Source organism: Grus americana, chromosome 7 (genome assembly GCF_028858705.1).
Source record: "Grus americana isolate bGruAme1 chromosome 7, bGruAme1.mat, whole genome shotgun sequence".
Taxonomy (NCBI): domain Eukaryota; kingdom Metazoa; phylum Chordata; class Aves; order Gruiformes; family Gruidae; genus Grus; species Grus americana.
Genome location: NC_072858.1, coordinates 30,740,510 through 30,758,459, shown reverse-complemented (window position 1 = coordinate 30,758,459; position 17,950 = coordinate 30,740,510). Strand labels below are relative to the sequence as shown.

The window sequence follows — 17,950 nt, the reverse complement described above, 5'->3', positions numbered from 1 at the left end:
CAGTAGTTTCAATGTAGGAATAGGTATGTTATTGCTGCACTTCTGACTGGTAACTTCTAATAAAATATTTGAAAGGAAAAGCAAAATCAACAGGTCCGCAACAAGGAGAAGTGTTGGAAAGGAGAGGTGGGAAGTGAACTCTGGAGCTGGAGCTACTTCAGCCAGTTTATCCCATAGGGATCCTCCTTGCACAGACAGATCATCAGCCCAGGCAGGAGAACAGGGGGCAGTGGGAAAGCAGTGGAGCCATGAGGGTAGTTACACCATGTAGCCTTCTGCATCCAGCTTATCTGGGGAACTGGGCTCCCTTAATTCCCTCTGTTGCCAACAGGAAAAGAGACCCGCTTCAGCAACAGGCAACTCAAGTTGCCCATGTTACGCTTATTTTGGAACATCCTGTCCGTCTCGACAGCTACCTTGGACTAGTTAGGGATCTGAGATGGCTGCACAAACATGAAAGAGATTTGACTTCTGAGGAGTAACATCCACAGCAGCTCTTCAAAACACGTCTGTCTCTCATAGCACTTTCAGGTGGAAGCTTTGCATGTTGAATGGTCTGTGGTGGGGTTTTTTGTTAGTTCTTTCTTTTAATCTTTTCTTCTAACCTTCAAAATGTCTTTTGGACTAGATTGTTGATATTTCTTCCTTGGTGTATGGCAGTTCATATGATTTGATTCTTCTATATATCTTTGCAGAAGGGCAGCTGTAGATACAAACAGGCTTTTAAAAAGGTGCAGAGCTGTAGTTCTCTCCTAGAGAAATCTGAATTTCAATGGTTAGCTGCAAGAGGTGGACAGAAGAGCCATGGCATCTTCAAACACTGATGGAAGAGACTGTGATGGGCACTTTTTCTGATCAATATGACTATAATTAAGATCCAAGAAAACCTAATTTTTAGAGAAATCTTTGTGGTTGTAATTCCTTTCCCCTTCTTCTCTGACCTTAGGTGAAGAAAAGGGAAGCTAGGAAGTGACTGGTGCTGAAAGGCCAACAGGATGTCAGGTGGTTTCTACCTCAGCCACATTTTATCCCACACTCTCATCTCTTCGGGTGAAACAGATGGCAGAGTTCCTATTGAGTTAACAGGGTCCAGGATTTTAGTAAAATTGCTCATGATTTACACTGGAGTGAGGTGTCTGGCACTCTCGCTTGTAACTCTGCTGGGCACCGGGGCTTTCCCGAGCTCCAGAACTGGAAGAGAAATATTTTCCTAAAGCATTGCCAAAGGAGTAGTGTCTGATTAGTGCTTTATCTCTAGCTGTTTGGCTCCATTCAGTTACTCCTCATTTCTGTTAACTTTTACCTTGTGTTTTCTTGTTTTTTGTCTGACACAGGGGTCACATTTTCTGCCAAAGCTATAATGCAGTATGGCTGGGAAGTGGGGGAGTAGCAATCTGATCAGGTTGAAAGTAATCATCTATCAGTTTCTCCAGAGCTTTTTACTTTTAGGGGAGTGTTGCACATTTGTAGTGTGATTTATATATTTCACACTCAACAGAAAATAATAGTCTTTATAAACATGAGATGTCCTTGCTAGTATGAGTACAATTCTGCTCTGATCTCAAGTAGCAACTTCTTAAGCTTTATATTTGTGCATATTTGGGCTCTACTTTTCTCACATGTATTGCATTCTTTGGAGTCAGATAAAGACTGCTGAAAACATGGATGGTCTCCATCAGCTTTGCAATTATGGCTGCCTTTGCTAGTAGATGGGAAACAGCTGTCTTCAAGGGGAGCGGACAAAAATAATTTGACACTCGGTCCTGGGCTGTCCTTAAGACAGAGCTGAGCTTTTCTTAGCATTCCTGAAGCTCTCCCATGGCCCTGCAACAGGTGGTGCTCCCCAAAATGGTCCTGGTCTGGGCTTTGCTGTATCAGCAAGTCAGAGCACAGTCCTGCAGGCATGTGCTAACCCTGGTACAAACTGAAATATGTGCATATTTACAGGGTTATTAATTGTTTGTTAATATCAGACATGTTGCCAACAGTTCAATAATTGCTTGATAAAGCTAGGAATTTTTAAAAGAAAATAAAGCCTTTTAATAGTATCACTATATATGTGTAGTATTCTTATATAGGAAGCTTATGTTCTGTTAGCACAATAAACTGTTTTTAAGTATTCCCAATTCCCTGTGAGGAAGTAAATTATTGCTAATTCCTGGTCAGATATCTTGCCTGTGATGCAGGTCCCCAAAAAGTGTGTTTGCTTTTTTCTTGCACAAGAGCCACAGATTGCCTGAGGATGGTGTTTTGATGGGGCTCCCTGAGGGAAGAAATGCTGTCAGTATGGTTCCAGGAAGCAATAAGCACCTTCATGAAAATAACTCAAGTCCCCATCCTTAATCCCTGCCTATCCTTTTTTATCTGATGGACTCAGCGAGGGCTGGAAGATCACAGTGCGGCTGAAAACGAAAGGGAGTTAACAAGATGTGACCAGTTAATGGATAAAACAATAGGCGAAACCCTCCACGTTGTTTAGTGCCCAGGTGTCCTTCCCATGCACAGGTAGCCATGTGGATCGTGGTGAGTTTGCTCTGCTGCTCAGTGCTCGGAGGGCTGCCACGGGCAGGCGGCTCATGCCCATCGCAGTGCAGCTGCGCCTTCCACAGCCTCAGCGAAGGGACGAAAGCCAGGTATGCCGATACTCTCCCCAGGGGAGTTGCTGCTCTTTCTCTGGGTGTCGGGGATTTTATTTCTTCTCCTCTGCAAGGATGCTTGGAGGAGAAAATATTGCATCCAGACTTTGTGTCCATTATTTTTCCAGTCACTTTACGCTCTAGCTTTATTTGCAGAGGATTAGCTTCTGAAAACGCGGTAAGCTGATTTCAGAGAAAGCGTTTGGGCATCTCATCTTTCAGAACAGAAGTGACATAATTACTGCTGGTGCAACGGCAAAAGGGAATAAAATTTAAACAACATTTTCTTTTTTTTACCTTTATGCTGAAAATGCTAGTTTTAAAAGGCTTTATTCTGCTCTGCTGGTTTGTTTCTAAAGTGGAACTAGATTTGGTTTATGTTGTGGTACCAAAAACTGCAATTCCATTTACTTAAAAAATCCTTCAGTTGGAGATTTTAGTCAAAGCAATAGACTCTAGATGAGAATGAACCAAAAAAAAATAGATAATAATAAAAATAAAATAAGATAATTCTCAGGCTGGAAACTTTCAGTTAAAAAAGAAGACAAGACCAGAAGGGCATCCATTTTTGAATGCAATGCCATTGTGCAGGCATTTCTCTGGAAGACTCTAATAAAAAAGTCTTTCTGAGGGGTAATCACAAAGTAATGATCTGATTTAATGAAATACAGGCTACATTTTTATAAGGTGTGGTTCACAGTAGAGGAGGTTTTATGACAGAGATACAGTATTTGCAAGATCCTTTGGAATAATTTTTTTCTAGACAAGACACAGTACTGAAATGAAAGGCTGTCCCCTGTATTTTGGATCCCCATGAAATAGATCTACTTTCTTATCTCTTTTATGGTGCTATAGATTTAATACCAGAAACTTTGCCAGTAAGAAGCGTGGTAGAGACACGAGTAGTCTGCAATTATTAAAAGGGAGTGCAATAGCGGGAGAGCCAATTATTGCTCCATAAATGTCACAGTTCCCAGGGGAATTTCCTCTCAGTGACTGGAAAAAGCTGTAATGTGTTTTGCTAAGATACATAATCAAGCAAATATCCATTAGTCCCTTAAGGAGCATAATGTCACCTTTTTTTCTTCATTACGATTCATATTTCTCACTAGTAGAAGGAGATTATCCCATAGATTGTTTCATGCTCACTGACATAGTTTAGGGACACTATGAGAAGCACACTGCTCTACTGCCATAGTGTCTCTGTTACCAAACATATTGTTTCATGCCTACACACACACACACAGAGAAAATCTTGAAAGAGGATTTCTGCATTTTTCTTATTTGATAGGTTTTTCTCATTTGATAGATTTTTCTCTTCCTCAAAATCTCAACTTTCAGCAGAGGGTGGGTAGAATTTAATGCCACAATAAAAGTGCTGGATGAGAGTAATGTGCTATGCTTTGATTCTAAATTAACAATTTAACTGTAGGCTCAAATAACATTTAACTCTGGGAAATTTGCATGAGCAGTTCAGTGATGTTATTTGTTTTTGTTGATAGCAGAGGAGTAATTGCTTTCAGTCAAAACCAATCTGGTTTTGGCAGCTTTGTAATGTTCTGTTTATCAGTCAGGCAGCATGATAAGAAAATGTTACTTGACAGATCACATTACATTTCTTGCGGTATCTTGTTTAGCATGTGGAGTGGGACATGCCTATCTAACCTGTTACCTTTTGCAAGGTGGCTTTGTATTTTGTTAAGAACTTGCCTTTCTCTCCTTGCTGATAGGCAAATTAAAGTGCAGTCTGACACCCCTATTTTGTCTCCCTTCATTCCCCATGGCTATCTACGATCCCACATCCTGGCAAAGTCAAAGTCACAATTTTTTGTACGAATGCTGTGAAAATGCAGCAGCTTAGAGTTTTCATGATTTGACCTCTAGAGATTAGAAATGGGAAGGAACGATTAACACACGTAAGTCTGCCTTGCTTTTAATGTAGCGTTTTCCAAAGTGTTAATTTTCTGCACTTTTACTCTCATAACTGTACATGCCTGCGGTGCAGTGACTACTACCATCTGTACACACCTTCCAGACTATTTCATAGCAAATACTGTAGTGTATTTCCAGTGAGTTGTTAGCTGACTTTCTTATCCTCATTTCACGAACCAAAGATCCTGTGCTGTATTTAATCTATATTATTTTCTGCCATCCCACACGTCAGTAAGGCTTCTTTTCGTATGTCTTTTATTGTTCAATTTATGGATCCTTTTGTTTTAACATGCACTAGAATCCTCTGTTGTGCATGAATGTTGTCACTGCTGTCTATCATAAGTACTATAAAACAAATTGAAAGAAAAAAAGGCAGGAACACTATATAGGCCAGACAGACTTACACCACTCCATGAGAGGCACAACACTGCAATCTCTGCAGTCAAAAGGTACATACGAATTACTGCAAGTTGATGTGCTTATGGTGATGATGTAGAGATCAGCAGCAAGTAAGAAATCACAAGAAGAAAGCTAGTGAAGAAAGAAAGGCAGATCAAAATCTTGCACTAAAATAAAGTTTCAAAAGCTTTTCAAAATACAAGAAAGTCACCCCTGTGTTTGTGTTTCCCTACCAGGACAGTGCTGTGTAATGATCCAGAGATGACCCTCACTCCCGTGAACATCCCTGTAGATACGTCCAAGCTTCGGATAGAAAAGACAGCCATCCGCAGGGTGCCAGGAGAGGCTTTCCATGCGCTCCACAATCTGGAGTACCTCTGGATGCCCTATAACTCCCTGGCAAGCCTCAGTGGGATCACCTTCAAGGGTCTCCGTCGCTTGCAGGAGCTGAGGCTGGATGGGAATGACTTAATATCATTCCCCTGGGAAACCCTGGCTGACATGCCACAGCTAAGGCTTCTGGATTTACACAACAATGAACTTACCTCAATCCCTCCAGATGCTGCTCGTTATGTCAAGAATATCACATACCTGGACCTGTCTAGCAATAAGCTTATGACTCTTCCTCAGGCTCTTATTGCCACCTGGGCCAACCTCCAGGCTGTTCCTTATTTCCCCAATGATAACTCCAAGATCATCCTAGGTAAGAGAAGTGCCTGTCATTTTGCAGGGGACACAAATGTCAAGAGCTCTACATCTTATTGCAGCATTTTTACCCACTGTGGTTACCACAACAATTACACTGTTGTGTACAATTTAATACCCCATATAAAGTGTGCAAATTCATTTACATATTAACAAACTCACCTGAGGCTCCTCACATCCAGTTTATTACACCATAAACTTCATCACTTGCTTGAGTATTTGTAACACAAAACTGGTGACTCTTGCTCAAGCCCTTTTTATTTATTGACACTGCCATTTTTGACAGAAATACAAATATGATTAGAGCTCCACATCATTCATGTGCTCTTTTCTAATAACAGTTACTATGGAATCAATCCATTTTAAGCAGCACTAAATAAAAAGATGAATATTTGTTATGTCCAAACTAAAGAGGAATAAAGCCATCACTGAGCATAAAATCTGGGTCAGGACTACCAGTTTGTCTCTTTCCAGAGCCTTGTTTATCTTTTCACACAGAATTAACCCCTAGCCTCTGCAAAGCCACCAAGATAGTGCTGCCTTCAAGGGCAGCTATAAAGCTACAAGAATCCACTTTTTGGTGACAGTTCTGGGCTCCTCAGAAGTATGGCTTTGGGGCAATTGTCCATTTTTGTGTCAGAGGGCATATTACAAATGACTGTCTTGAATCCTCTCAGTTGCAGCATCCCCAGATGAAGTTTCGGGCACATTTACTAGTTCAGGGGATTACTACTCAGCCTTTTAGCCATCGTGCACTGGTTCAAATCCGTGGCAGGTTGATGATGGTTCAGAGCTGTTGCCATCTGCTGTCTTCACTTGCTATGAGCTGACCTAGCTCCACTAACTGTGTTTGATCTGCGGGGGGTGTGTATCTGTGTGTACTGCCTCTACAGCCACAGATGTGAGTTCAGGCACTTGCTCATAATCTCATCAGTGGGAAGTACCCACTGCTCTTTGTTCTCTGGATAAATTTAGAGGGGGTAAAGTTTTTAAAACCAGATTGCAGTGGAAAGAGACACAAGACTTTAAAAAGATTCAAATTGCCACCTACAAAGCTTTTAGTGTCCTTAGCAGATGTTGTTTAAATTTTCATTAACATCAGGAGAGGAGCAGGTGTTTTGTCATCTTCTTTTGCCAGATGCAGTATCAAGTTCTTTAAGCCAAAGCTCGCTGTTCGGGATTGCCCATTTAATTTGTGACATGACAAGACACTGCCTAGATCATACTCTTTATTTTTAGAATCAAGTTACATGTAAAAATGTTATTCTATTCAAAATAGATTAGGACAGTATTTTATTGAGAAGAACAGATCATGCCTTGATGCTCGTGGCCAACCTGAGTATTTATGTAGCCAGCTGTGTGCAGGTTGCTTGTGCCAGGATCCTAAACAATTCATGTAGGCAAATGAGTATAATAAATGAGTAAGGTATAGACACTCCAGCTCCTAGGTCCTGTCCTGCTGACACCCATAGGGACCAGGTATATGAAAAGCATGTCCCTCACAGGAGCAGAATGGAAGAACACAGCTGCATGTTTCCGTTTCACTCTGCCCATGACTGTTTCTCATGGAGGCATAAAAAAATTCCATGAATAATAAAGAGTCAGCCCAGTCCCTTCCTTTGTCTACAGTGCATCAGTGTGACTCCTCTTCAGATCCCTGGCTTGTAGACGACTTTAAGTATGCTTTTCCACATGAGGATTGCCCATGTGAGCCCACAGGACTGTGCCATGCAGGGCTGCAAAGGCCTCACTGGGGCTGTGTGGGTGCCACACCATCGACTGGGGCTGGGGCACCTGCCAGGGAATCCAGAATAAATTGTTATCTAGTGCATGAAGTCAGAAGTAATCTGCTAGCAAAAATGCCATAAAAAAACCAAAGCCAAGCTTTGAACTTTCATTCTTTACAGTCCCCTTAACTTTAATACATTAATTTATAAGAAATGCCCTCCCACCAAGGTCCACAACTTTCAGATCCCCTTCTAAGCCTGGGTAGCATGGTCTCAGCAAGAGATTTTTCAGCAATCTTTAAAACGGTCTATTTGAGGTGTCAGGGTCTTTTGATTGACCCTGTGTTTCTGTTGACTCTAGAAAATTCAAGCAGCTCCTTGATGCTCCTGGAGCCTTGTAGTGCACCCTCTGTGCTTGGGTCAAAACTTGGTTCTTGCTGGAAAGCTGCTGCTTGCATGACTGCTGCTGCAGTGTGCCAGGGGCCAGCATGAGTGGGCACCACAGGGTGGGCAGCTGTTGTTTCCTCCCGCTGGAAATTGAGGGAATATTAGTACTCTTTACTTCCAGGCAGTTGCCAGCCCCGAGCCATGTCCTTGAACTGCCTGTGGAAAAGAGGAGGTGAAGCCCCCTTGGAGGGAGCAGAGCTCACTCCCATGGCAGGCAAGAGGCCTGGGATGCTGTGCTCCTGGCTTAGGCTTTAAATGCATGCCTAGGTGGTATAAATATCCCCAGTGCCAATTCTGCTAGCTAAAGTTGTTAGAGACCATAAATTGTCAGGTGAATGTGAATATTTGTAAGTAGGATGACACAGATTTAATCAGTATGCAGCTTCTGTTCCTGCATTGCCCTAGTTCCGATTTTGCTTTTTCAGTATCATCTTCACAGATCTATTTTTAATAATGTCTCTTTTTTTTTTTTCCCAGAATTTGAGTTCAATAAGCACTCACTGAGATAGTAGAAAAAAGAGAAACATTCTGGGACTCCAAAACAGGAGTGTATTCTTCAATATACCCCTCTCTATGTGTATATTCTTAATATACTTATTGTCTATTTCTTTTATATACCATAACATGTATATTCTTCAATTTACTCCTTAAAAACAGTTCTTTCATCTTATCAATGCAAATTAGCATTTCAGGAAAAAACCACCGATTACTAAAATAATGAAAAAAACTTAGAATAACAGGCCTGGAAGAGAACTCTTACAATCAAGTAGGATCACCTACATATATTGCAGGCCTGACAGTTGGCCTGATAATCTGGCTAATATTTTAATAATCTCCAGTGAGAAGAATTTCCTAGCCTGTCTAAGGAAGAGACTCCATAGTCTCTTCATACGAAAAAAATCCACACCCCAAAACAAACCAACCGTACCCCATGGCTACTTATTTTTTCCATTCTGGAACCAAGTGTGTTTATAACTACTTCTTGTTTTGCTTCTTTTACGTGCATAAATGGTGATATTTTCATTATATGAATAATCCTGCTTTGAACTTAAAGAATATGATTTCAGCTCCAGATTTTGAGATACCTTAGCAAGCCATTTTTATTCTCTTTTACTAACTGGTAACTATAGGATCCATCAAGCTCAGCCAACAGCAGCGAAGGGCTGTCAGGACAGCCGCTCCCCCCACATATCCCTGCATATGTACAGGCAGCCCTTGCCAGGCAGATTAGGACCCTGTCACAGTTTATTTTGCTGAAAAATAGAAAAGTGACAGAAACAAAAGGTGCTATTGGAGTCACTTAGTCTTCTTCTTTATTTTGACAGGCTTGCAAGACAATCCTTGGGCATGTGACTGCAGTCTGTATGAAATGGTCCATTTCCTAAATTTCCAGTCTCCTAACATAGCATTCATTGAACCCAGGCTGAAATGCTTCACCCCCCGGAGCCTTGCAGGAGTCTTCTTCAGCCAAGTCGAGCTAAGGAAGTGTCAAAGTCCCGTCGTACATACATCCGTAGCCAAAGTAAAGACCATCCTGGGCAGCACTGTGCTACTGCGATGTGGAACAACAGGGGTGCCCATTCCTGAGCTCAGCTGGAGAAGGGCTGATGGTGCTCAATTGAATGGCACAGGTGGGTTTGGTTTAAGCTTTTCTCATACACATGGAATGAATGAGGGAGACCTGCACCTTTATTTTCTACAGACTGTACAGCAAATGGAAGCTTCTATGATAACAGATCTTTCCTACTGATAAAAGACCCAAAAAAAGAAAATGGTGCAAAATTAAGATTCACTGTAATTCACAATAGTATCCCATGTAATTCACTATAGCATTGTGATTTTCTGTAGACTACAAAATTACTTAGATGTTGATGTAAATATCATCAGATAAATGTATACTGTCACGTGTAAAAAGTTGGTTCTGCTTTGTTTCCTAACAATTGTGGTAGTGGTGAGACGAATCAAAGGGTTTTCTGCAAATCTGTTGGAGCTGAAGAAATGAAATATGTCCAGCTGTAGCAAGAGGCTTTTTTAGGTTATTTATTTAATTTTTCAGTCACTGAAAAGGCTTCCCACTGAATTATTTTATGGGTCTTTGAGAGTAATGATGAGCTACTATTAATCAGTTAGTAAACATGTCTGCCAGAGAGATGTCTGACATGAATTCAACTGGGATTCAAACCTGCTGTGGCAAAGAAAGAAAAGATTGCAAACATGCAACGTTACTGGTATATTAAAAGAGAGAAGAGCCACTAAACTGCTGAAGGATAGAATACTTCAGTGACAATGCTTCCAAGAAATGATTCATTTCTGATGGATTGACAAGGTGTCTTGGGAAAATGCTTTGTGGGAGAAATGCTGACCAGGTCTCTCTTCTTTGCTCACCCCTCTTGTGGGGGAAGCCTTCAAACAACTACTGTTTTTGTGACCAATCATGTGACATGTTTTCATTTCCATTCACAAGAATGATTGGACCCCAAATTGCAATGTTGGTACTTTAATGTTTGGGGAATTTAGGAAAGAAACCTTCGCTGCACTCAAGGCAGTCATCCTTAGCTTTTTGCCCTAGAGGTTTTAGATCAGGACTTGAGCCTTCATACCTCCAACCTCCCCTGAATGTTACTGTCTCTTGGCCCTGATTTTCATAGAGGGTCTAAACTCAACAGATAAATCGCTAAGTATGGTGTCTGATCTTCAAAGTGTTACTGGGCTCCTCAGTGCACAGAAACAGGGGAGAGAGCATTTTTCTTTCATAGCAGTAGAACCACTTGTAATAAATATCCTTTTTTTGGATCTGCATAAGTCATTGCTCTGTTGTGCAGGATGTAGCAGAGCTGCTCCTCATAATGATAATGTCTACCCATCATGCTGCGAACATCCGTCCTACACTTGAAAGAGAACCACAACAAAAAATAAAACAGAGAATGCTTTCCTGAAAGTGTATGCTGAGTTTACTTTGAGCTTCAACTGAGAAAGATGTATTTTGTGCCCCATTAAATCAGACTTTAGCACCTTTCGATAAAAAGTTGGCTGAAAATATACATTATTTCTCAGCAATGCAGCTTCTGTGCCAATGCTATAATATGACTGTTCGAAATGTTGATGCTCTGAGTAGAAAGGAATGAGAAACAGCCCACAGTCTGTATGTATGAGAAAGTGCCATAGGAAGACAGGTAGCTTTATGGTTTTTAATATACCCGTTCAGTAAATAATTAAACTGAAAAAGTACCTTCTGCTGCCATTGTATTTCACTGCCATTGGAACGTGCCCTGGTTGCCAAGGCTGGATCCTGACCCCACCAGGGCTTGTGAGAAGTTTGCATCCTGTCTTACCTTTGCCTTTCAGACATCTCCCTGGTTTACCTTTCAGTGGGAAAGGGCAGAGATAGTACGTGCTCATCCTAAGGAGGCTGGTTAAATAATGAAGAAGGTGCTTTACCCTTCTGCACGATCCCGGCTCTTTTTCTGCACAAATAGAAAAAGGCAAAAAAAGCTAGTTTTAGCCTCCTGGTAAACCAAGTGAGAAAATCAACACTCAGCTGTGTACATATCGTTCAGTGGTAAAGTGATCAGACTTCCCTGTGTTTGGCTCAATATAAAAACCTGCACTAATTTAGCTGTAAAAGGGATATTATTTTTCAGCTATTTTTCTCCATATATTCTAGACTAGTCCATATATGGTTTTTAGAAGAAAATCTCCACTGTTTTTATTTTCTGTGACTCAGAGGACTGCATCTAATGTTCAACTAGGTCATGTTACTGCCTACTCCTTCCACTCTTTTAAGTACTATACCTACGTAAGAGCTTTTAAGATTTTTTTTTTTAATGAAAGAACCTTGCCTGTTTTGTTTTCAAACTGTACATCAATTGAAAGGAAATAGCATCAAATGCTTCACATATATTCAGTCTGAAGCAGTGTGAATCCCAACATAACCTAATTTTGGTGTTAATGTCCTTTTCCTGGATTTACTTTGATTTTGTAATGTTCTTGGTGGTAAAATGAAGTGATGATTCTGCTGTATCAAGCAGACATTCGGCTGATCAAATCAATATTTTACAAAACATGTTATTAATTCTTTTGATTATTGCCTATTTATTTTACATTTTTCCTTCTTTGCAGTTCATCAAGAGATTTCCAGTGATGGCATGAGCTGGTCTATTCTGGGCCTGCCTGTAGTCTCTTATCTCGATTCTGGCGAGTACATCTGTAAAGCAAAGAATTTTCTGGGGGCAACAGAGGCGTTCATATCTCTCATCATCACAGACTCAGAAAGCACTGATGACCCCAACTCTAATGCCAAAGGTGCATGGAGCGGGAAGGCAAGTGGGATGGAGGCAGCTGCCTACAATGACAAGCTAGTGGCAAGGTATGTTATCACCACCTCCACCGTGCCTACCCTCGGGGCTGGAGTGGGCACTGGAGAGGGCCTCCTCCTCCCAGATGTGGCACAAGATAGCAACCCCAGAAACCTGCTGGTGAGCTCGCCTCCCGGTCAGCAGGAGCCGGAGCGAATCGTGAGGTCCGTCAGGGTGATAGGAGACACTGACCAGAGTATCACCCTGGCCTGGAAGGCGCCTCTGGCAAAGAACACGACAGTGTTCAGTGTCCTCTACGCTATCTTTGGAGAGAGAGACATGCGGCGGATCAACGTGGAGCCAGGGAAGACCAAGGTCACCATTTATGGGCTGCTGCCAAAGACCAAATACATTGTGTGCGTCTGCGTGAAAGGGCTGATCCCCAGGAAGGAGCAATGCATCATATTTTCCACAGACGAAGTTGCTAGTGCAGGAGGGACCCAGAAACTCATCAATGTGGTTGTCATCAGCGTGGCCTGTGTCATTGCTGTTCCTCTGACGCTGGTGGTCTGCTGTGGCGCACTGAAAAGGCGCTGCAAAAAATGCTTTGTGCGGAAACCAAAGGAAATTCAGGAGTCCTATGTCACCTTTGAAAGCCTGTCTCCTGGGGCCAAGGCAAAAGGTGTGGAAGGAGAATACTTGACTAGACATACCCCCGACGAGTCGAACAGGCTGCTGTCTGCTAGATCCAGTGTGGACTCAGAAGCAATACCAAAGATAGAGGGACAACCTAACGAATACTTTTGCTGATAGTAACTCTGCTGATTGTCGGCTCTCCAGGTGGAAAGCATGTGGCTGTATATATGACTCTCTGCTCCAGCATGGCAGGCCACCCTGTCAATGCTTCTGTATCTCCAACATGTTCTGGAGGAGCATGCAAGAGGGTAGATGGTTCCCAAGCTTTACAGAAACACGTTGCTCATCCCACCTGGGGTGTGCTGTTTTGTACCCAGTCAAAAGCTTCTATGATAATGGCCTCATTCTCTTGGACCACTTTTATTTTCGTAAAATGAAGCGTGCACACTGAGTGTGAGGACATTAAGCAACATTTCTGAGAGCGCTCTGCTTGGTGTTGTTTAGTACCTGCTCTGCAATATGCTAAGTATTTTATTCTCAGCTATTTTGGTGTTCTTATGGTTGACAAACAGGGGAGTGTTTAGTAATTTAAATATAAATATCTGTGAAGGTGAAGATTGAGAGTCTCACCTTTTACATCCCCCATGTTTGCATGAAACATGCAGCTTGATGCTTAATAGATCACTAAACGCAGATGTACAGCAGCTCTTTCTAGTTTGTCCAACATGATAATGGCTCTATGCTCTGAATTCAGAGAAATGTACAAGTGAGATAGAAATGAAGAGACAAAACCCAATCCATCCCTAAGAATACTTAACAGAGAGCATTTTGTGATTGCATTTTGGCCCTAAACACTATTCTTAAGATTTTCTTGAACAACGGTACTGCACAGGTCTTTCAGTATCACACCTAGCTGGCGTTTTCTAGCTGTGTTGTAATTAGTAGAGTATGTTTTGTATCAGCTGTGTTAGTTAAAAATCGTACAATATCCTACTCTGCAAATTGTGTGTGGTGTTGTAATGCTTTGTAATCATACTGAAAAACCTACATTACACAGTTCTGCAAAAAATCTCCCAGACCAGCCCTGTCATTGCTGCTGGCTCTCCTGACAAAACTGGTGGCGAAGACCAAAGGGCTCAGCCAGGCACTTGTGGTTTGGTCATGATAATACCTTGCTCCGTGCAGAGCAGGGGTCTGCAATGCAGTCGATGGTCGACTGCTGGCCAGGCACACATCAGCCATACTTGCACCATGGCATCAGTGGTGGTAGAAGCTCAGTGCAAACTTTTGGGTTACAAACATTTTACAAGTTCAAGAAAACTGTCTAATATTCATCTAAATGTACTTTCATAGCCAGGGTGAGCTAATCAGTTATTTAAGTCCTGCAGCTCCACTGGAATCTGGATCTGAGTGCTTATCATAAAGAACTTCCCAGCAGTATAATTTTCCACTCCAGTCCCTCATGTAGTAATACTGTATATAATGTTTTTCTTTTTGTAATAAATATTCTTCATGAAGAAAATTATATATGATCTGCCAAATGTTGAACGGAAGGGATCCAGCCAAGTTGAAATGATAACTGATAAAGCTTGCTGAATTGCTTTGAAATATGTATTTGTAAATGTATTGGAAGGATCTGCACTCACATTCTGGATGTGTACATACAGTGTAGGTTAACAAAATTCACTGGTTGAAATGGAGCCCTGTATGGATTTTGCAAGTCTTTCTTGTACAGAGGGTTTCAGTTAGATTACTTGGCCTGATGGAAAAAGCAAGTCATTTCATCTCAGCATAAATACTAGCAACAGAGGATACAATAGTTTCTGGTAGGACTCCCTGTATTTCTTACATTAATGATAAAGACCTTCTCTTGTATTGGGAGAATTTGTCAATCCTGTTTAAAATATGCTACTTCTATCACTGGCCTGCATAGATTTTTAGATTTACAAAAATCATTGTGCAAAGTTATGTATTTTAATACAACAAATTAATTGATGAAATATGTAGTATGTAATAGATCTATTACTTATTTGTACAGTTTCATGTCCCAGGATGATTTTTAGAGTCTCTCTCTCTCCACGGCAGAACAAAAATATTCTTCCAGTAGCAGTTTTTGGGATAAGTTGCAAGGATTGCTGTCTATTGAACCTGATTCCTGCCCACACCTGCAACAGTGTCACTGTGCTGTGCAGAAATCAGCCTGACATCGCCCTGGATGGATAAGCTAGCCCCGAGGAATCAAAGCTGTCCTAAAGCTCTCCTGCAGTGAATGGAGTGGATCTACTGCCCAAGGACTTTCCTGTAAGTCAGGTTTGCAGGAGCTGACTGGGAACGAGAGGTATTTACCTTTTGGCTGCTTGGAGGCACGAGCTGGGTAATTTGCTGCATTTAGCCCTGGCGATGAGCAGCTCTTGCCTGCTCCTCCGGTGCGTGCTCCGACACACGATCTGTGAGTCAGCAATGAAAAAGGCACCGGCTGGGCCAATGCTGTTGCTCTTTGCTTGCGGGGAGTGGAGGATGGACAGGTCATCCTGTGACATTCACTGTGGATGTGTTAAGTTTTACAGACTCTGTTGGATATTTTTTGCACTTTGAATAAATAGCAATCCCGAGTAGAACAAACATGATTTTTCTTTTCTATTTCCTATGGCTATGTCTCATAGGCAAGGCATCACAGTTTAGCATCTCAACTGTTACTGCTCCAAAACAAGGCGCTCTCTCTCCTGCACTGGTGATTCACACAAGATAGGCAATAGATAGAAACTTCTATAAACTCTGTGTCATCTGGTGCTGGTCAGAAGAGAAACCCTATACTTGCTAAACTGTGGGTGAAATTTCAAACTATTAAGTAAATGATTTTGTGCTGAGTGTGACTTTCAAGGCTCTGGGTCAGATTTTCAGTGGTATGAGGCATGTAAAGAAGCAGATAAATACCTCTGGATTTTTTTGTTGTTTTAACTGAAGGGGTATTAGGCACCTAGTTTCAGCAGGGTTAGCTCAGGCAAGCTTCCCTCTCTGCTCATAAGACATGTGAATGGAGCTGGCTCAGAGTTCAGGCAAGGAGAAGATTCATCCCTGGAAACAATTTCCTACTTGATTAACGTCAGTCCTCGGACAAACATGTGCTGTAAGAACCAAAATGAACACCTGAATATCTTTTGGAATTACTGCATTAGCAGCATTTTAAATGTGTGTGTTTGGGGGTTTTTTTGACACTTTGTTATGTTCAGTGTTGTTTTTCTCTGGAAAATGTTTCCTCCGTTAATAATCTCTTTGTGTTAAATTTTGACCAATTTGTTGCTTTTTGCAGTCTATTTCAAGTTTTTTGGTACTGTTGTCACGCAGTATATTTTGGAACCTCTTGGAGTACAATGTTCCCTACGATTAAACCATTTTAAGATTAATTCTCAGATGAGAGTTGGACCACCTCAGCAATGCTTAGGAGTAAAGTAACTGTCCACCTGCATTAGGCAGGAGGATGCGCCGGCTGCCTGGGCTGAGTGCTTTGGAGAGCAGAATGAGCCACTCCTTGATGGGCACTTCATGTGATATATAACAAAGACAAGCTCCTCTTTCCACAGTATCTTTTTATACTTATTTTGGAAATATGATTAGTATCAAATTGAAAAATTAAGGATAAGGTTTTAGAAAGAAGGTAATAGTGTTTTAAAATTTAATCCAAATAGCTCTGAACTGTACTGAAAAATTGTTATTATTTCTTTTTCTTAAAAGGATCTGGAGAAAACCAGCTATCAAACTGAGGGAACTGAGCAGAATATAAATGAAATAATGTGCCCAAAGTAATTAAAAAGGAGTACTGCAAGTAGTTGAAGTGCAAGAAGAAATGTAAAAAAGATGTTGAAGCTTTGAAACATGTTTTTCCAAACATATTATAAGGTGTCCAGGTTATTTGGTGAGTAGATCCAGACAAAAGCTAATACTGGCTCTGCAATATTTTTAGTTCCATGTATATATAAAAATTCCACAAATGCAAAATAATGTTTAGGCTGACAAACACCTTATTTCCACAATGTAATTTAAATATTTTTGAAGGCTGTAATTGCATTGTGTGGTCACTTTCACATTTATTTCTGTGTGCCCAGAAAGAATAGACTAAAAGGTCTTTAAATGATTAAAAAATGTGCATGTGCATATATAGAAGTTTGTGGGGAAAAAAAAAAGAAGAACCCAAAAATGTCAAGAAGGACAGGAAAACATTTTTCAAGATATTTTTTCAAAAATGAATGGACATTGAAGAATGGCTTTGAAAGTATTCCAATAGTAAAATAAAATCTAAAGGTTAAAAAGCTCCTGAAGAAGCTGGCATCAAAGTCCCTCAATGTCAGAGTGTTTTGAGAATGTCTGAAAAGTTTCAGGATGTATTTAATCAATAGTTGGTGCTACAGTACTGTGGCTTAGTGGGAACTTCACCAGTTTTAAAGTCCATGAATAGAAGACACAAATTGTGGCCCAAAACAGAGGAACATATTTACACACACACACACCCCCCCATTTTACTTTCCTATTAATCAAAATTAAAAAGAAAGAATTTAGCAATTGCCAGCAAAGGTTCAAACTGATGAGAAATAAGTGTGTACACCCCAGAGAGCAGGATTAGGAGCTTCTCAGAGGCGGCAGCCAGCCTCAGAGTGGTGCCCATGTTTCCTGGGGGCAGGAGGCTGCTGGTGGTGACATCCCATGGGAATGTGTTGGCCCTTGGATCCTGGTTTCGGTGTGGGAGATGGACTCTGCTCCTGCCCTGAGGTGCCCTGAGCAAGAGAGGAAGCCTTTCCTTTCCTCCGGAGGGTGAAAGGGGGCAGGTGGTGCCCCTTTGCCAGCTCTCCATGGGACTTGCTGTGGTGGAGCTGGAGCTGCAGTGCCCCAGGGGACCCTGCCAGGGGCGTTGGGTTACTCAAAAAAATTGGGGAAAAACCTGCAAGTTTGTTCGGCTGTTGTTGTTGAAGGCTTGTGAAGGAAGAGTCTTATTTACCTCTTTTCACATCCCCCCCCCTCTTTTTTCAAAGCTGCTTTTTCAAGCCTGTACCATTTGGTGTTACATGCACCGTATCTAAAATACTCATCTTCAGCCTTCACCTCATCTGGTCTCCCCAGCAGGGATTTCTAACGCTGATGGCACTGGCAGAGGGACTGTAATTGTAAAGCATCAGCCTGG

General features: G+C 41.5%; 1 protein-coding gene across 1 annotated transcript; it reads left to right on the top strand.

The window, feature by feature from the left end:
* The first annotated feature begins 2,511 nt into the window (after positions 1 to 2,511).
* On the top strand, positions 2,512 to 14,315 carry LRIT1 (leucine rich repeat, Ig-like and transmembrane domains 1). Its single transcript, XM_054832170.1, has 4 exons — positions 2,512 to 2,633; positions 5,204 to 5,670; positions 9,172 to 9,477; positions 11,966 to 14,315. Exons 1-4 carry the CDS (start codon positions 2,512 to 2,514, stop codon positions 12,949 to 12,951), a joined length of 1,881 nt encoding a protein of 626 aa, XP_054688145.1. The 3' UTR covers positions 12,952 to 14,315.
* Positions 14,316 to 17,950: the final 3,635 nt, after the last annotated feature.